General features: G+C 39.1%; 3 protein-coding genes and 1 long non-coding RNA gene across 5 annotated transcripts; 1 reads left to right on the forward strand and 3 right to left on the reverse strand.

The window, feature by feature from the left end:
• Positions 1-279: 279 nt before the first annotated feature.
• LOC135652274 (uncharacterized) lies at positions 280-1,134 on the forward strand. The gene has a single exon (XM_065173108.1). The coding sequence runs from the start codon at positions 280-282 to the stop codon at positions 1,132-1,134; it is 855 nt and encodes a 284-aa protein (XP_065029180.1).
• A 2,724-nt stretch (positions 1,135-3,858) lies between these two features.
• On the reverse strand, positions 3,859-8,356 carry LOC135652801 (uncharacterized). Of its 2 annotated transcripts, XR_010502208.1 has the most exons (3): positions 7,823-8,093; positions 5,638-5,749; positions 3,859-4,093 (listed from the first exon to the last, which is right to left on the reverse strand). It is a non-coding gene; the product is annotated as an uncharacterized LOC135652801 (long non-coding RNA). The 2 variants fall into 2 exon arrangements; XR_010502207.1 differs by having other exon boundaries at positions 5,638-8,356.
• A 236-nt stretch (positions 8,357-8,592) lies between these two features.
• On the reverse strand, positions 8,593-9,018 carry LOC135652275 (putative invertase inhibitor). The gene has a single exon (XM_065173109.1). It carries the CDS (start codon positions 9,016-9,018, stop codon positions 8,593-8,595), a length of 426 nt encoding a protein of 141 aa, XP_065029181.1.
• A 6,135-nt stretch (positions 9,019-15,153) lies between these two features.
• On the reverse strand, positions 15,154-16,687 carry LOC135652523 (E3 ubiquitin-protein ligase ATL4-like). The gene has a single exon (XM_065173508.1). It carries the CDS (start codon positions 16,650-16,652, stop codon positions 15,573-15,575), a length of 1,080 nt encoding a protein of 359 aa, XP_065029580.1. The 5' UTR covers positions 16,653-16,687; the 3' UTR covers positions 15,154-15,572.
• Positions 16,688-20,388: the final 3,701 nt, after the last annotated feature.

Below are 20,388 nucleotides of genomic sequence, written 5' to 3' on the forward strand. Positions count from 1 at the left end.
AAGCATGACGTGATGGAGATTATATGTGTGTGTGTGTGTGATGGAGATTATAAAGCATGACGTGGCCCATATGGAATAAGAAAGCGGGGATATTAAATATCAGATTGCGAGAGAAAGAGAGAGAGAGAGAGAGAGAAACAAAAGAGCAATATAACGTGTGCTAAGCGAGGAAGGAGAAGAATCCTAACCCTTCCCGATCTGTTCTACGGCTTCGTCTTCGTAATCTTCCTTTCTAATGCCGGAAGCGAGGCGAGGAGTGAAGGGGCGATCGGGTCGGAGATGAAGTGCAGGCAACACAACCACGAAAGCGGCGCCGGCGTTTGCGCCTCCTGCCTCCGCGAGCACCTCCTCGCCCTCGTCGCCGCTCGGGGGGACCACTCGCCGCCCGGCTCCCTCTCCCTTTCCCCCTCCCCCTCCCCCTCCCCGCCGCCGCCGCCGCTGCAGCAACCGCAGCCCCTCCCCCTGCCCTTTCCCTCGTCGGTCTCCCCCTTAGCCTGCGGTCAGCCCCACCTTTCCTCCGGCAACCACGAGGCCGGGCCTTCATCATCTGTCGGCCGGCGGTCCGGCTCCGCCAAGTTCTCCATCCTCTCAACTCTGTTCGGCCACCACCAGAGGTCCGAGGAGGCGACCATGCCCGATCAACGAGCTCAGAGATCCCCGCGATCGATCCATTGGTTCCAGGGGCTCATTAACGGACGCCCGAAGAAAAAGAAGATGTCGCGGCTGCTCTCGGCAGACGATGCCGTCACGGCGGCGGCGATGGTGGCGGAGAACCCGAGGAGGTTCTGCCGAGGTCGTGTCCGGGGTCTGTCACCGGAGTCCGGGGGGTCCGCTCCAGAGAGCGGGTACAACACGGAATCTCCAGTCGCGGGCTGGTGGCGCCCGACGCCGTCGCCGAGGCGTCGGGAGACGGCAGAGCACCAGCACCACGGCCGCGGGCTCGCGGGGTTCGCCGTGTGCCTCAGCCCGCTGGTGCGACCGGGCGGCCCCAGCCGGAGGCGGTTCCAGGGGCCGGGTCTGGCGCTCTGCGGCGAGTTCCCGAGCCCGCGCCATCACCGGCAGGCGGCCCCCGGGGAGCCGGCGCTGTGTCCCAATCGCTCGCGGAAGCTTGCGCACTTGGGTAAGTTCCGTTGAAGCTTCTGTTCCAACAGTTACTCTTTATTTTTTATAAATAAAAATATAAGAAAATGTTTTTTTTCTCTTTATTTTTGATAAATATAAATATATATATTTTTTCCCCTGGAATGTCAAGTAAACAGGCTTTTTCAGCCCCTTTCGTGCACCCGAGCCAGATGGTTGGTTGGTTGGTTGGTTGGTTGGTGTATATTATTGCAATATGTTTATTCCATCGATTGGCGTTTCTGACAGTATATCGAATCTGCAAAAAAGGTATCGGAAGGGGTGATAGATAGAAAAGTAGCGTCTCTTTTTAGAGAACACATCTCATATTTTGAGGAGTCAAACCCAAATGGTCCCCCTTATCCTACCTATTATGTATGTCATGATGGATTCGTGCACTTTAACAACACCTTGTCTATCTATCTGTCGTCTTCATCCCAAGTGTTAGACTGCAATTGGTTGATTTAATCGGAACACAGGCAGGTGGGTAGGTGTAGGAGGACAAGATAGTGGATGTGGCTCCGATGAGATGATTCAAAGGTGGGTGGAAGTCAAAGCCACCCTTTTGGCCATTAAAAACTGGAGCAGTCCGGCGTAACAAAGTAGAATGTATGTTTTTGTCGCTGTCGAGTGTGGGAGATGATGATAAGGTTTGAACCAGTCGAAACGCAGCCTTCGGCTCCGGTGGAGATTTGGATGGGCTTAGGTGGATGGGAGTTTGTTTGATCAATTCTTTGAGTTGGTTTGGATGCCTAACTACAAAAAAAAAGGGTCCCACAAGGTTTCTTCGAGAGCGACTCATCGGAATGGTGGGCTAATTATGAGTTGTCTTATTATTATGCTGGGGGGATTAAGGTGCTTAAACTATTATGCGATTAGTGCCGCCGCCACGTTGTCTCCTAGTGGTGCCTAGCAAACGTTAGTGCCTTGCACTAACAGCAGCGATTGAAAACATATACACTTTTTGAGGAAACATGGTTTTATTAATAATGTGAGACATAGACGAAGAATATCAAAGGACGAATTGTTGTGGCAAAAAAAAGAAACACCTTTATTATTTTTTATTTCGTGAAAAGTATCTTATTTTTTAAGGGTATCCATCCTCATCTTTTCATATATTAAAATACCAACAACCGTTGTTTTCTTTTTCTTTTTCTTTTTTTTCTGACCAGTCCACTCATTTTGGACCGGTCCATAAAATAACTGATCCAATTCCTCAAATTATAATGTTTTTAAGCAAGCTTATAATATTTTCAAAAACACCACAGACCTGTTAAAATGTATTGTAACGGACATGAAGTCTTCTTATTTATTTAGTCTGAATGTGTATTTGAAACCCTATTTTTATATGGACTGATTTCTTTTGAGTTTGATTTTGTGAATATGCAAAAAACAAAAAAAAAACTATTAACTTATTTTTAAATATTATAACTGACATAAAAAAATCTCTCTATTTGATTGTTCTTGTTTCTAAACTAATAGAAAAAAAAAAATCTAAAGCATATTTTTTTTATATATAAGTTGGTTTTTGAATAAACTAACATGCTAATTTCACTATTTAATTATTTTTGTTCCTAAAATAATAAGAATAATTTTTTTTATAATAAATATGAACTTTATTGGGCATATATTAATATTCTGTTTGATATTATATGTTTTGACCTAGTTCAAAATTTGGTTTAGTTCAACCGGTTGAATTAAATGAGTTTGAATAGGAAGGAAAATGAGAAGAAAAAAAAAACAAACAACTAGTTGAGGATACTTTTATCATTTAACAAAAAAGACTTTACAAAAAAAAAAAACTAACATTAGGACATTGTTCGAAAGAAGGGCAAATTAGGGGCTTTTTATAAGAAATTACCCATTTAAATATTCTAATTACAATGAGCAAATAATTGAGATATTATTAATATGGTTCAATTTGATCATCAATCTGATCTCAGGAAATTGACTTGACTCTTTTTTTTTTCTTTTTTCTTTTTTACTGCTATCACCTGTGGCAGAGAAAAAGAAGCTAGTCGAAAATAAGTTCACTTGAGGATTAAAAAAAATAAAAGTGGGAATCTCTCGTCTCATATGCCACTCTAACCTAAGGATAGAAAACTCTTCGTACCCCACCTTGGTTAAAACAAAACATATGTATCTTATATCTGGCTTCTTCCATTCTTGCAAGACAAAACACGTGCATATTATATATCTCACTTCTTCCATTCCTACAAAAGAATTGTTCGACAATACCTTTTAAATAGTTAAAAAATCAATGCTTGTTGGATCATAGTGGGTTTTAGCTTCATTTTAATAAGTTCAAAATCCAAACAATAGCTATAGAAAGCTTGATTCATACATCATACCATCATGAGAAAATATTCCTTTAGATATTATCCTAATGTGACATGCCCAATAAGCACAGGATAATCTTTGCTTGATCAAAAATAATAATCATGTCAATTGCAATTGTTGTCCTTGGAGACGCATAACATGGATTTTTATTTAAGATTAAACTTGACTAAATTAAGTTCAGGTAGTTAATGGATATAAAATTGAGTACACATGGTCTAGACAATCACCTTTTATTGTTTATACTAAAATATTCATCTTATCAGCTCACCTAATTAGAACACTCATAAGATCTTTTAAGACACATCTAATATAATTTTAAAATGCGTGCATTTCGTTTTATTTAATTTATTTTTATTTGAATTACAACTCCACCTAATTGTTTGTGAACAAAAAAAGATATAGTGCAATTAATTAACCAACTGATATAAACTAAACTTAATTCAACAGTATGTGCAATTGCAGGATGCATATCTGCAGTGACTAGGATATCAAGTTTGTCTAGAAATAAAATCAGCCACAGATAGGAATCACAGAGTGTAAAAACATACTTTTACATCGAAGCCAGCTTCTGCACTTGTTTCAATGAACATGAACCAAGATCTTTGGCCTTGGCTTCTCCTTCCTCCGTTAAGACCTGTCCAGCTCATAAACACACAAGAGAACCAGAATTCTTTTAATCTAATAATCTGAAACATAGTTTAGATTAAAAAGCAGAGTCATAAGTTTCACAATATCAACAAAAATGACAGCTGCACAGTGGAATAAAAATATACAGCCAACAGGAAGGTCTTTAAAATGGGACAAATAATTTTATGGCCCGACGATCTCCAACTACCTCAACGACTCTCCAAAGCAAAGAACATCGTACTGTCCAATATGGTATGATACGGGTGGCGTGTATCAGTCCACCCGACGACCAACACGCAAACTGCCACATTTCGGGCAGCACTTAACAGGTGGGGGTATACAGCCCGATACACCACATATCTCAAGCGAAACAATCAAAATTTGTCCATTATGGATATCTATCGGTAACGATCCTTACCAGATGAAGGGTTAAGACTGGGTCTAGTCCAACAGTCAATTAGTATACTTTAAAACACTCCTCACTCCCTCTCACTCACACAACTTTACCCCTATCTTTCTTATTCTTTCTCACTCTCTTTCTCAATTTAGCATCCTAATCAGTGATTACAGATTCAATTGCATGGATTCAATTAATCAAACAAGTCATTTGGTGGACGATCTCTTCAATTAAAGGTATTTATGCTCTTTATACACTTTAGTTAGCTTCTGACATGATTATATCTTTATTAATATCTTATTATGAGTAATTACAATTGATTAGTGTATTTCTCTTGATATTAGAGCTAATTTTTTTAATTATAGCTAGGTGTGACTAGCATCATTCTTTATAATTATATCTTTTTATGTTACCATGCTGGTACACTAATGACATATACTTTTAGGATTGGATTGGATAGACATATTTTCTATTTTTAAGTATTTTTTCACTTTTCTTAGTAATGTTTAATTTGTCTGTATGTACTGACATACCGACATAAGGCACGTTGGTACCAACTGATATGTACCGGTCTGAACTAGGACCAACACCATTGATCTGGGCTAGTGCTCCAATGCACTCTTTGAAAGTGGTCCAAGCAGGCTATCTTGTTTGGTACCTAAATGGGCAAAAGGGAAGACCCATATCTTGCCCTTCATCATCAACCATGCTAACCTTGGTATGGAAGACCCATATGGTCAGCTCTTAAGGCTTCCTTTGATGGAAATTTGCACGGGCTAGCTTCTGAGACTACTTGATGATGCTACTACTAGGGACTGAAGGAACCAAGCATCAAAGCTACAAGGTTCGCGAACCGGGAAAGAGAGGATGAAGAGATAGGGCTTCGGCCAAACATCTCTTTCCTAAGGTAGGATGAAGTTCAATACGTAAAACACTATAAAGTTAAAATGAACTTAGGTCATAACCAGATCAGATCAACCTTGATCTGTCTCTGATCCAATTATTTGGGTTGAATCAGATTGCACCGTGATCAAATCTCAGGTCAGACAGGTCAGATCTGATCCATGGACATCCCTAACATTGGCTCCCAGAAGCAAAGAATCGATAAAAAGATAGCAACGTTACAAATATCACTGAGGAGTCATGGTTCTCACCTTTTGTCAACAAGGTCAGTTTTGTTCTCAACAAGCACGATAATAACATCAGTTCCCCACTCTGTTCAAACTTCTTCAAACCACTTTGAAGTAGTTAAGAAAGATTGCCAGCCTGCAATGGAAGTAATGTAATCAATTAGAGACCACATGACAAGAAGTTGATCTGATAAAACAATAAAGAAAACAAAATTTTCTATGTGAAATTTTAAATGGATTCTGCAGTGTTGCAAGTAGTCTTCTGGACTTGTTTCTCAGAAATAAACTTTCTTGAATATAAACCAAGAATCCACATAAATTTACAAAAGAAACATATTTGCAACATCATATACAATGACAGCAACACAGGAGTCCCTTATGTAGCTTGGAATCAGAGGCTCCTAAATCTCTCCTAACCAGCTATGTCCCTATGTAGATTAAAATTCCCTGATAATAACTCTCAGCAAAAAAATCTTCAAAGCATACATTAAGAACCTGCACAAAACAGAATACTTAAGTATCTTTTGGAATTCCTGCTTACTGTATCAGTAAGTTCATATGAGCTTTTAACCAATATTCTTCTTAAAAGTTGGTCTTAATATTCTGTTGCCTGTTCAAAATATGGTGAGTCTCGATTCAAAACCATAATGATAAGGTACTTTATGTCTGTAAATCCTACTATAATTAAAGAAAACTGAGCCCCGGCTTTCTTCTCTATATGAAACAAGCAGCCAACATGTTTTCAACAGTCCGCTCATAGCTAATGTAATACTGTAAACGTAACGTGCAAGTTCCTGTAATACAAACAATGTGCTCAGCAGAACAGAAAAAAATGCCCACGAATTCTTTAATTTTGGATTTCCAAAACCTTAACGTTCCACAATGTTTTGGCCAGTTTAAATAATTAAATAAAACTCTATTACCAGATTTTTTTCACGAGGAATTAAATATCAGAATGAGAGAGAGAGAGAGATTCCTGGTAAATTTTGGAAAATAAGAAGTTACAGCAACAGTTAAATCACTTCGACATCAGTCCAAGCATCAGGAAAATGTTTTGATAGAACAAAGTATGATTCCTATCTCAGACAAATCTTAGTCAAATAATGGACGCTAATGTATCAGTTAGTACATATCAACAGATATTAAGAAAAATTATATTTATGACAAATAAGTACAACTTTTATAGCACAAAGGTTGGATTAAAAAAATGCTGATAGGCAATAATAGTCACACCACAATGGGCATCTAGTGAATGTAAACCAACAAACAAAGAATCAGAAATGAAATGGCACTTCTCAAAACAAAAACATTCCCAATTTATAAGAATGATTGAAATACAGTGGTAACCTACCAAATCTGTAGTCTGACAGTCCTGTCTTCAAGTTACATAGTCTTTGAGAGAAAATCTATGTCACTTGTAGTCTGTTAATCAACTTAGTAATCTAAGCATGATAAAGACTGGACAATTTCAAAAGGAAGTATAAACTATTATATGTCTACTACACATTTTCTAATCTCTTCTTGAAGAATAACCATTGACAACGCTATATAAGCCAATTTACGACACACATGCAGAAAGACAAAACTTACATCAACCAGTTGACCATTGAATCATCTTCTGTAGGTCAGATGAAATAAATATTATTGCAGTTCCCGAAGAACTCCAAATTGTAATCAAGTTTTAATTATTAAAAAAATCAGCCAAATCAATTTAGCAAGTTTTCACGTTATAATATACATGGCCACAGTCCATTCAGATCAGCAAAAAGAACATCCCAGACCAGCTTCAACAACACCTACAAAATTCTGGACCAAATCCAGCAAATTGCATGGGCTTAGAACAGCCCAGCAATAGGCCAACTGCAGCCAGACCTCCTGTCAAACCAGCGACAGGAGCCTGTTGCCTCCTTATTGCACACAGATTCCTGTGGCAACAGTAACTCCTATCCATGATCAGAATAGCCGACAACAATCCACCCGAGAGGCAGATCGCATACTCCCGTCGAACAACATCGAACGGAATATTAGAGAACAAAATCGTTCCTACTCGAATCTCAGTGTAATTAGAAATGACCAACAGTACATGATCGGAACCAAAGTAACCCTAAACAAGGTCGACCAATCTCCAATTCAAGAACCTAGATACAGAAAAGATCTCTATGATAAACATACAAATATAAACGCGGGTCTCAAAGGAATACCGATCGACCTGATAGGCATTGTCGAACTTGTCGTACATGAATCTGGTGATGATGCCGGTTTTCCACCGACTGATCGCCCAAGAACCCCAGCTTGTACTGGACTAGCGCCGACAACGGAGCCATCGCCGTATCGATCAAGAGAGAGAGGGATAAGTAGAGATCGAATGCGAAGACGGCGGCAGAACGGAGAAGCGATTCGGAAGGAGACGTAGAGTTAAGCCCAAGAACTCCATTATTTCCCGAAAGCAAATTGCTTACCGATATCATACTTTTTAGGCTTATAGTTGATTTAGTTGAGATTTATAGTGTCTTCAAATATATTTTATAAAATTATATTATAATAGTCATAATATTATATTAAATTAATATTTTATTTCTATTTAGGTGATATGTTTTCAAATTATTATAGATATTTATTTTAATCGATATATCAAATGGTTTCTAATATCTTGATATTTTATTTTTATTTTTATTTATTTATTTATTTTTTAAAATAGAAAAAGTATAGTTAATTTTTTAAGGAATAGTTTGAATTTTTTCGAATTAAGATACTGTTTAATAAATTCAAAGGATGTCTTTTGAGAAATTCTTTTTTAGCAATTATATATATATATATATATATATATATATATATATATATATATAGAGAGAGAAATCCAGATGAGATGACGATGTGTTCATTTCCCATGAGCATGAGCATAAGGAACATGATCTTATTCGGTGACAGACACAAATACATGCAATGCATTTCATGCTCCTCCGCAAGTACGCAACGCAACTACGAACTCGAGAGCTCCATGAATTTTCGAGTCATCAGCATGAGGTAGAACGCGTTCTTGCCGTCCTGCTCCATCACCTTTCCCGCAGCTTCCGCGCAGTTCGTCGGGGCAAAGAGAGGCGTTGCGAACATGGCCTGGGCGACATCATAGTGCTTCGACACGAAGAACTGCGACGCCCACCGCAGCGGCTGGATGATGTTGTTGTAGAGCAACGAGCAGGCCTCGAACGAGTTCTTGATGGCGGGGCTGGTAGCTTCGCGCTGCAGAGCCAGCAATTTGGTGGTGGAGCTCGTGACGTTGGAGTAGGTGAGGTTAAGGGCGATGAGGGCGAGGGCGGAGAGGTCAGCGGAGTCGCTTTTGGGGACGGCTTGGAGAGACGTGATGCAGAAGCCGGAGTCGAGCGTCTGATTGCACGCCTTCCCCATGGTCTCGGACACGGCGGCGGAGAAGCAAGGGAGGAAGAGGAAGGGGAGAAGGAAGAAGAGGAGGTGGGGCAGATAAGATGGATGCAACATCTCCTTCTCCCTCGTCTCGCTTTCTCTAAGCAAATTATGGCGGATGGACGAGGAGGAGTGGTGGGATTGCTATTTATTTATAAGGTAGCAAATTATCGATTAATAATAATATAGTAATTACTTAATTTATTTTTTCATTCCTTATATAAAAATTACTTTAAATTAAACAATATTTTCTTCTTCTTTTTTTCTTTTAAGAAAAAAAGGCGCTGAGACATAGTTTCGGAGGAAAGTATATATATATATATATATTCACTTTTATCCCTTATAAAGAAAATTAAATAAGTAATTTTTTGTAATTCAAATTTTACTTTTAGAATACAAGTAATCATATAAAAGAGATTGTAAATTTGATATACGTTACAAAATCTTAAATTTGTTAAATGATATAAGTGTATTTGGAGTAATTTGATTAGATGGAACAATTTCACAAAGAGATTATATTTAAAGTATCATGACAGAGGTTTATATGGTACATAGTATTTGGCAATGATGAGGTGGTATGTATGGGTGATATATTGTCAATGCATCGGGGAGATTTGCTTCTAAATGGAATTAGTACGGTGTAGACCATACCATACTCATCCTAACTAAAATCACGTAAGATAAGAAAATTGATTCATATCTTATTTATACGTATATAGCATCCGTAACTAATGGTTTTGAGTGGACTTTGAATAATTACAAGAAATACGAGGCTTAATAAGACCAAAACGATTTTTCACTTAAAGATTCACATACTTTTCGCTAACATCAATCACATATACAAGTAGGTCTTTACAAACATAATAGATAAAACTCATAGGATACTTGCAGTGATTCACAAATCATTATCAACACATACACAATAACCAAGAGTCACTCTTTTGTGGAGCTGTAGAATATCAAATATGCAATGATCTATTCTATTATCACTTGTTGAATTCTCCTTTTTCTATTTATTTATTTATGTATTTATACCTTTTTTATTTCCTCCAAAATGAATGCTCTATGTAGGATTTGAATTTTTTAATACCTTTCAGAATGAAAAAGTGGGAATGAAATATAATTTAATAAAAAATTGAAGAAATATAAAATAATAAAAATTTCTCATAAATCGTGTGAAGTGATCTAGGAGATTCAATGTTTCTTGGCCATAAGGTATGGTAGGTAAGATAGTTGTGAATGCACCAAATTATTCACAAGCATAATAAGCTATATATTAAGAGTACCCCATTTCGGAAACTAATCATCAAGGTTTTCTTTTTTTTTTTTCCATGAATAAATTTTATGAGATATCTAAACAAATGCATGCAGAGAAATGGCTCATGATTTTGTCAATAGTCGTAAAATTTCTACTTAATGTTGAATCTCATATTTTAAAATCAATTAATAGTGTCGATCTAACGTGCGTTCGAGTGATAACGTCAATCAGGAGTGTTGAATCTCGTATTTTGATGATGAAACTAATTGATAATTGTGTTTATGTTTTAATATACGTTTTGAGTGACGCAAGATGCTTCGATCAGGATGAGACAATTAAAACATAAAAAATCATGTTGTGCCAGAGGAACATGTCAGAAGATTGGACGTCGGGCAGGTGGATCGGTCGACGTATCGACAGAAGGCTTCGGGCCAAAAAGAGCAGGTATTGTGCCAAGGATATCGGAGTTGCGGAGGTCAACTGGCCGATTGAGCAATAGGCCGCAAGAGAGGACGATGCGCCGAAGAATCAGACGAAGCATCGATGGACCAATGACATGCCGGACAATATGATTCATGCTTAGTAATAATTGTCTAGATCGAAGTATGTTTTTATGTGTACAGAATTAACTACGATAGCAAGGCATAAAGCAAAATGAAGTCCCGGAGTCAAGAACGCGATTTCGTTGGGAGTTCGAGAGTTCGTCGGAAGTTCGGACATTCATCGGAAGTTTTGTCGGAACCAACCAAGAAGTCTAGGAGCTTGCCAAAAAAGCTCGTCGAAACTCACCAAGAAGATCATTGTGAAGTCCAGGAGCTTGTTGGGAGTCCGTTGGAACATTACCGAGAGATCGTCGGAAGATCACCGGAAGCTCGCCGGAAGAAATCGAAATTATCTTGCTTAGATTATGTCTTAGGAATCGTAGTTAACACATAATTGGAGTTGGGATTGAGAGGTAATCCCATAAACTTTATTAGGGGCTAATTGGGCCCGAAGTTGGGTTGGTTTGGGCCAGATTCAAGGCCCAACTAGGGTGCTGAAACCCAAGTTGGCGGTGGCACCGCCTAGGGAACAGCACTCCAGGAAATCTGGGTGGTGGTACCATTAGCAGTAATGCTGTCAGCGGTGGTACCGCCCCTGTTCGGCGGTGGTACCTCCCAGTAGCAAATCCTACGGTAGTAGCACCACCCAAGAATGACGATGGTACCGCCAGTACCTAGGAAACCTAGGATGAGACCTTTTTAGGCTCCGAGTTTGAATCAACTTGAAGCCTATAAATACCTCTCTCATCCCTAGTTAACTTATATAAGCACAGAGAGTTAAAAAGTAAGAAAACGCCATAGAAATCCCCTCCTCTAGCTTAAACTTAGAATTTTGTATAGAGAGGAGTGTGTGCTTGTAAAGGTTGTCTCTTGAACCTGTGAAAAGGAGAAGAGGGGTGTAAGAAGGAGGTTGATCTTCACATATTAAAGGAAGATCGATAGTGGATACCGGTGGCCTCGACGGAAGAGGAATCAGCGGAGTGAATGTAGGTCACGACGACCGAACCACTATAAAAATACAGTTTGTCTTTTCTTTTGTGAAATTTATCTTACTGTAAACCTCCTTACTTACTTACTACTTTCAACATGTTTAAGAATATGCTTTCAAGTTGAGCAAGTTTCCGAAATCGGTTTTATTGTATGAAACGAAAGAAATTTTTAGAATCGTGATTTTTACCGTTGCTCTAATTCACAACCCACTCCGCCCCCCCCTAGTGCCGACATGTTCCTAACATTATATTTTTGGTCTTGATGATTTTTTATTTTAATTATGCTTTATGTTCAATGAAGCCATACTTAATGTCTTAATAAAAATATTAAGAGATTTGATATCATGCTTAATGAGTTTATAGTTTGAAATTGTGCATGTTATACCTTGAAAACTTGAAACCATGTTTTAGTATCATGCCCAAAATAATGATGCATAATGATCATGCTTAATTAGTTTATATTTTAAAATTATGCATGATGATTTTTATAATTTATTGCTTGTTGATTTGATCAAATTTAATTTAATTTTCAGTTTTAAATGATGATGAATGTTTTTATTTAGCAAAGGCTTGTATGAAATAAAAGAGAATACATTTCATGAAAATTTCTCAATCTCTATCTTATCGAGTTTTCGTCATAGAGATCTTTATTAATGAATCTATTTACGTTATGAATTTTATGAATCATGAAATTGATTTGATGAATTTGAATGAGTTTTATCGAAATCATAATTTCTCGAAACTTATAATATGAAATCTTTTGTGAATCAAGATCTTGTATTTGATCTCCTATGCTTCTCTTTGTCATTTATAAAAGAGGAGAATTTTGTAGATGAATCATGAATTTTTTAGAATTATAAATATTTTTTTAAGTGAGATGTTATATATGTGAATCTATCTACATTGACTTCATTGAATTTTCCAAAAATTGATTTTGTTGATGATCTTGGATCTATTTTTATATGACTAATGAGATGATATATCCAACTAAATTATTTATCATATTTACAGCTAGTAATATATTCAACATGAAACATCTTTCTTGATTCTCGCATACTTTTAAGAGAACATTCATCTAAACAAATCATGACTATTTTTTATGACTTGAAAATTCTTTTGCATGAATCAAGATCATTTATTTGCACTCCTACGTTTTCTTTTTTGGTATTTTTTAAAGAGAAGATTTACTATATTAATCATGTCTTTTGGTATTCACATGATCTTATCCTTCATGATAATTTTAATTTCTTGAATTCATGAAGTATATCTCATCACTAAATTTTTCTTGATATCTTCCATGTGATGACTTTAATATTTACACCTTTGTGTTATTCCCCTCTTTTTGCCAATGATAAAGGGGGAGAAAATAAATGTTGAATGTTTGGTACCAACAATCATGAAGTGATAAATTCTTTAAAATATTGATTTAATATTTGGTATCATGTATAATATGTCCATAGTGATGATTTATTTTTAGTATCATGAAGGATGAAATGTAAGGTTTTGAAATTATGCATATTTTAATTTGAAATTATAATAATGCACAAACATATTAAAAAAGGATTGATACTTTACCTTTGTCGTAATTTAAAAATTGATGTAAAGTGTCTTTCGTTCATTTTAACAATGACAAAGGAGGAGATAAAAGATGCTAACTTGCATAATTCAAAGAAGAAAGCAAAAATTGCTAGTTGGAACATCACCAAAAAATGATAGCTTGTCTATCTTAAGAAGCAAAAATACAAACTTGCATAATTTGTAATCTCGCATGCCTTTAAAATTAATGATGATTTAGTGATTATGTATGTTGTAAAGTGAAGAAAAATTTACTAGCTTGCATGATATAAAACTTGCTAAATTTGCTAACTTACAAATTGCAAGAAGAAATTTGCTAGGAAGCTAAAGAGAAAGAAAGATTGAGCAAAACTCTATGATTCTAAAGTTGTAAACCATATTAGAAAGTTGAGTTCCCTCCCCCTAAAGCCTAAAGAGAATTCTAAGGGAGGTGCCAGAGGGATACCTTGTAAAAGAGGGTTATAAAATATTGTCTCCTAAACCTGTGAAAAGGAGAAGAGGGGTATAAAAGGATAATTAGTATTCGCCCATTGAAGAAAGACCATTAGTGGATGTCGATGGTCTCGACAGAAGAGAAATCGGTGGAGTAGATGTAGGTCACAATGACCGAACCATTATAAAATTGGCGTGTTCTTCTATGATTTATATTTCTATTGTTGCTATTTACATACTGCAAACTGCATTACGCTTCCATACGTCTTGAAGTCAAGTACATTTTCGATATGGTTTTTCATCATATGAAATTTTCAGAGTTTTTCAAAATTATTATTTTTATTCGCTGTACTAATTCACCCTCACCCTCCCCCTCTTAGTATCGACTTGTTCGTAGTAACATGTATAACATACAAAGCAATTAATTCTGAGTTGTAAAATAATAACAACAACAACATCAAAAACTGTAGACTGTAAACGGAGAGATGTAAAGTAGGGTTAATCGTCAGCTAACTTCAAGAAAGATAAATGCAGCCAAAAAAATTTTAATATAGTATAGTTACAGGCTTACACTCTCTATATTGCTGGCTTATCATCGGTCTAATCTCACGATGGCTGTCATCTGATAAGATAAAAGGCTTAGCAATTCCGCAGGTGCAATAATTTTTTTTAATAGGCTAACTGTAGTTTAAAAACACTACATAAACCTATTCTGGAATGTAAGTCTGCCCTAAAACACGGCCACTGATATTAAAGTTTTTGTTCTTGCACCTATAACTATTTATTTTTTGAGTTTATTTATCTCGATTTATAATGTTTGTTTTTTAATGGATGTTTTGATAAAGGTATCCATATATATATATATCATCAACATGTTTTATTTATTATCGATATAGTTAAAGAATTTTTTTTAATTATAATGATAAAAAATCTATTATAATTTGTTAATCTTCCATCCTCTTCTATAGAGTCCTTTTATCATTTCTATCATATTTTATACATTAAACCACTTGATAAATCGACACACCAGTTCAATTAATTGGCCAGTGCAGCAGTGGCATCTGATCTGATTTTGATAACTATTATTATGTCATGAAGAATTTAATATACACATGAGCATTTGGAATCTAATTCCAATTGGATGTTTCTTTGGGTTTCACGGGTTCCTTGTGTTTTACGTGTTGATGGTGTACTAAATGAAAAGGTTTATCATTTTATCTACGTACGATCTTATCTTCACATAGTTTGTGGTCCTCCATGAATGCATGACATTATCGTGGTTGTTCGATGCCCATAACACCCACCGTCAAATTTGGTTCCCTCCTCTTCTCTCCTTCGCTTAGTTTTGGTATTCACGAAGAAATAACTCGAGCAAGTAATTTCCACGGCGCTTAATCCATGGAATCTGAGATGATTGGCAAACTCCATTCCACTGGAGTAACACGACAACACAAAAACCGCTGCCCTTCGGTCCACAACTCCCCACATTAAACCGGAGTTAAATCTATGGGGTAACCCCCACCACACTCGTCGGCGCCCTCACTGATCGCCCGCCCCACCCCATGGGATCTCGCTTTTGATCCGTCCGATTCGTTGCGTGTCCGACACGCGTGGATGCCAGCGGGGCGTTGTGGTAGTTTGTGCGGGGTGGTGTGGGCGTTTGAGTCATTTGGGGATGTCCGAGTCGAGCTTCCGTTACGGCGCCGACGAGCTTGGATCGATGGGAGGGCTCTGAAATGACGTTTATGCCCCTATCAGCCATCTGTAGAAGCCGTGGTAACCGCCTTCCTCCGCCTCCCGCCGCTCGCTCCCCTCCAAATCCCACGAGATCCGCCCCATTCCTCCTCCTCCACCGTTGTCGTAGCGATGGCTCCACCGGCCGGAGAACCGGAAAGAGGAGAAGGAGGAGGACGCGAGCCGGTCCACGTACTCACGCAGCCATCCCCTCCCTCCTCCCCCAGCCGCCTCCGCCACCTCCACCCCCGGCGGCGCCGGCCCCGAAGCGACTTCCTCTGACACCGTTGTTCGCTTCTCATCCTTCTCCGTCTGTCTCCGGATCCGAGCCACCACCGCCTCCACCTCCTCGTCGACCACGTACTCGAACGACGACCCCAAGGAGTACGTCCGCAGGTGGGGCGGATGGTTCACGGCTGGCCCCACCTCCGAAGGTGATCTCCGCCGGCTGACGCTGCCGATCTCCACGCGGAAGCTGCCCGACCTGGAAGGGCCCGCATGGGCCGAGACCGTCGGCGGCGGGAGGGGCAGGGCGGGAAGAGCGATGGAGGCTCGGCAGAGAGGGCAGGAAGGGATGGACCGGAGCCACGGGTCGACGCACTGGGAGTGGAAAGCGTGGCGGCATGCGGGGAGAAGGCGGAGCTCGTCTTGGGGGCGGAAGGGGCAGAGGCAGACTGAGCAATCCGGCGACGACTTGGGGAGCACAGCGAGGGAGGAGGCGAGGGAGAAGAGCGGGAGGGAATCGATGAGTGCCGCCTTGTCTTTGTCAGATAGGCCGGAGTCGGGGGGAGCCGCAGCAGCTGCGACTGTTGCGGAGGAGGAGTATGAGCGGCGTCGGTGGAGGACGGGCGGTGGCAGCTGCGGGGCGGCGGCGACGGAAGAGGACACGCGGCGGGAGGAGAAGAAGCGGAGGAGGAGGTGGATGGAAGCGGATGCGACGAAGACGAAGGCAATGATGGCGGAGATGATGAAGAGGCTGGGGCTGAGGGACACAGCGGAGGAGGAGGCACCTCGAGCAGCCTCCGCCGCAGGAGGAAAATGTCTGAGGGGCTCCGGTGGAGGTGGTGGCAGAGGTGACGGAGAGGCCATTTGGAGGCGGAGAGATACATAAAGAGTGAGGGGCGTTATCGTAGATGAATATATATATATTGGCTGATGTGCGTGCTTTGTATTGCCGTGCTTTATGTGTATGTGCCATAGCCTTGTCCATTCACTTACATGAAAAGATATCCTTTTATTCGCTATAGAATTTTCTAGTTTTGTTTAAAAAAATTATCATATGAATATATACCGTGTAGAAGAATAATTTATATAATAAAAAAATAAAGAGATAACTCAAGTGAGCTATAAAAATAATAATTATCGTATATACACAAGGTAGTAAAAGAAATTCGTTTTGATTACAGTGAACAAACCTCTTTTCATAAACTCAAATATAAAAATAAAAAATATAGAAAACAAGAAAAGTTACAATCATATAAAATCAAATATATAATATGTTCCATCAAGGAAAACGATTTAAAAAATAATATATATACATATATATATTTATATAGAGATAAATATCAAGGCTTTTAATATTCAATCAAAAAATAAATCTGATTTTTTTTTCCATTTTTAATATATTTATTCTTTTCCTTCACTTTTGAGTAGTTGTTATCATGTAACAACTTATAAAAAAATATTTAAATTTTTAAAAAATATTTAAAAATATATATAAACTAAATTGCTCTTGCATTATATACTCCCAATATATAGTAACTCGGTCTGATTAAAATTTGGATCGACCGTGAAACGTATAGTTGGAACAAAGTGCTTTGACACTAATTTTTGATGGAGGATGTATAATAGCATAATAGAAAGATTATAATTAAAAGATAATAAGAAAAAAAAACTACTACTTAACTCGATTAAATGAGCAAAACTTCTGACTTGCACCTCCAAATGTTTTTGCATATGGACCATGATACGACATCAATCTCATAAATTACGTCGATTGCCACGATGGGGGCAACGTGGTGCTCTAGAGTCGACGTGGCGTGTCAAATCGATATTGGATCCATACGAGATAGTCGCTTATCATTTGCATTGTCGGCTTGCTGCTCTCGCATTGCTCGAGGCTGTATGGAGTGGCGTCGCCCAGTATTGAGTGACTCGAGAAGCACAGGGCAACGCAAAACTGGACAACTCGGCCTATGCCTATACTAGGTGTACGAGTTGATCACTTGAGATGCCAACGACCATTAAGTAACCACGTTCGACGATGTTCAATAATAGGTATAAAAGTCACCCTCCAAAATAGTATTAGGGGGTTGGACCTTGAATACTCTCCTGTCCTTTATTTGGTGACTTAACCATAGAAGTAACCAAGTCGAAAAATCTTTCATGCCTGTCGTTCCGAGAAAAGGAACAACCCTCAGCTTCACCTTAGGTGGATTAGGTGGATGACGTCTCAACCCAACCTCTAGTCAACCCTCTCCAATAAGAAAACCATGTTGATGATCTTACACACTTGGAGCGGACCAAGCCATGCTAACAATTTGGCTACGTCGTGAAGTTGCGTAACAATCAATACAACAAAAAATAATTATGGTCTTGCACGACTCACACACAAGATAAAAAAAAATTTTCTTATTTATATATTATAATATTCTAACCCTTTTTATAGACTCAATTACAAGAATAAACGATGAAAAATATAAAAATAAGAAAGATTATTATCATATCAAATAAAATATATAATATATTATTTTTGAAGAATGTAATAGTTTTACTTGATTGGAAAAATAATATTCCTCTTGATGATATTCTTGATCGATAAGGTTTTTACTATATTTATTTGCTTATTCTTCACCTTGAATTGAATCGATGTATGCTAAATATTTTTAAAATAATAACTTTTATTTAAATAATATATAAATTAAATTGCTGTTGATGATACATAGTATACACACACCTTCGTCATCCGGAACTACGTGCATGCCTACCGCTTACAAGCTTTGATATTATTGGATCGTGTGGCCAAGAACTTAAAAGACGAAGTTTACCGCTCTTTGAATCACTCCCAAGTGGGGAGGAAACCGGCAAGAGAGAGAAGAGAAGCAGCGCATGAGTGATACCAGTAAGCAGTCCGGACCGCGTCCTGTCGGTGACCAAAATAAAGGGCAGAGAGAGTACCGCGTCTCGGAGACTTTCTCGGAAGTGGAGAAGAATGCTGCTGCTCTCGCTCACTGCAGGAACACCATGCCCGTATATTCTTGGATCCGACTGTACTGCAGCTTCCGAGACTGGGATTTCACCATGGTCATCATTCCCCTCGCGTGTTCGGTCGCGAAGACGAGGAGGCTTCACTTTCGTATATGCCAGAACCCTAGTCAGAAGGCAATGCATGCATCTATCAAGTCTCAGACACTCCTGCCTTTGAATCACTCTCATAGTTTCAGGCGTGGAAGTTGAAGAGTGTAGGACTGCAACTTGTGAAAGATTCCCTTGTACTCCTGCCTTTGAATCACTCTCTAGTTTCAGGCGTGGGAGTTGAAGAGTGTAGGACTGCAACTTGTGAGAGATTCCCTTTACAAGGGTTTGCTGCTCTCTGGAAGGATACGTACATACATAAATACCGTAGAACACCATGTATCTGCTGAAAGAAATGTGACACCCAAGCACTTGTGGGCTCCATCAACCATCTCACCTTTTCATTGAGATGTGGTAAACTGCACAGCCTTGTCAGTGGCAATCTTGAGTAGACAGGCTCAGTATCATCCTTCTGGTCCCCCAAGATCAAGCATGGGTGGCGGTCATCGGCTTCCCCTCTCACCTAGGACGTGAACTCCTCAGCAGCTAGCACTGGACCACCGCTGTCTTCAGTTGCACTGCTGTCTTCCCTTGTTCGCGTTAGAAAAAGAGGCCAAGGGGTTCTTCACCATCAATAGCTCATTCTAAGCTCGCCTCCCAGTAACTCCGTGGAAATTTCTAACAAAGCAAACAGATCTTTTCAGCCTTATCAGTGCTCGAGTCTGTCGAGCTTTTCTTTTATCTGCTAAACCGCTGAAAGTTTCAGATCACCTTGTAGTTTCCAGACACCTTGCCACATACATACTTCTCCTCCCAGACACATGATTTCAAGTTGGTGTGGACCATTTGAACCCTAAACGATCCATCCATAACTACAGATTTTCCCTTTCATAGCAGATGTATCATCATCATCCTGCTGCCCTGTAATATATATATGTGCAAGCTGCAGGCTTTTTCATGCCTCTGGGATTGTTAATGGGAATTGGATAATAATACATTCTGCTTCTGGACATATTGCCTCTCCATTAATCATCTGTGGGCTTCACATGCCCTTCCTCTCAACATAAACTGTCATGATGATCCGGTCTCGGTGGATCTCTTGGTTGGATTCATCTTTGTGCTTCTACCTAGGTCTCATCATCGAGGGACAAAAGAATTTGACATGATCTACAGCTTCGTCAAACCATGGCTGTGACTGTACTAGGAAAGCTATGTATTATCACTACTGGTTTCTATCATTTGACTCGGTAATTATCTGAATCAGGTATTGTGTTGGCCAGAAGTATTTTTCGGGGATCGACCCGATTCCGTTGCCCAATCCGCGGCTAGTACATAAAATTAGGCCGTCAAGTGTCATCCGTCAGATGATCCTTCCCCCTTCATCCAACGCCTCTGGATGCAGCCACGTCGCCAATCCGCAAGCCACTATATATATATATATATATATATATATATCTTTTTTGAGCCGGCCGGTTGGGGCTCAGGTTGCGCTCCAGTCCAACACGGCTCGCTAAGTATAAGCCGGTTTAAT

Source organism: Musa acuminata, chromosome BXJ3-11, assembly GCF_036884655.1.
Source record: "Musa acuminata AAA Group cultivar baxijiao chromosome BXJ3-11, Cavendish_Baxijiao_AAA, whole genome shotgun sequence".
Classification (NCBI taxonomy): Eukaryota; Viridiplantae; Streptophyta; class Magnoliopsida; order Zingiberales; family Musaceae; genus Musa; species Musa acuminata.

Coding starts and splice junctions, on each gene's coding strand:
- LOC135652274 (XM_065173108.1), top strand. CDS start 280: ATGAAGTGCAGGCAACACAACCACGAAAGCGGCGCCGGCGTTTGCGCC.
- LOC135652275 (XM_065173109.1), bottom strand. CDS start 9,018: ATGGGGAAGGCGTGCAATCAGACGCTCGACTCCGGCTTCTGCATCACG.
- LOC135652523 (XM_065173508.1), bottom strand. CDS start 16,652: ATGGCCTCTCCGTCACCTCTGCCACCACCTCCACCGGAGCCCCTCAGA.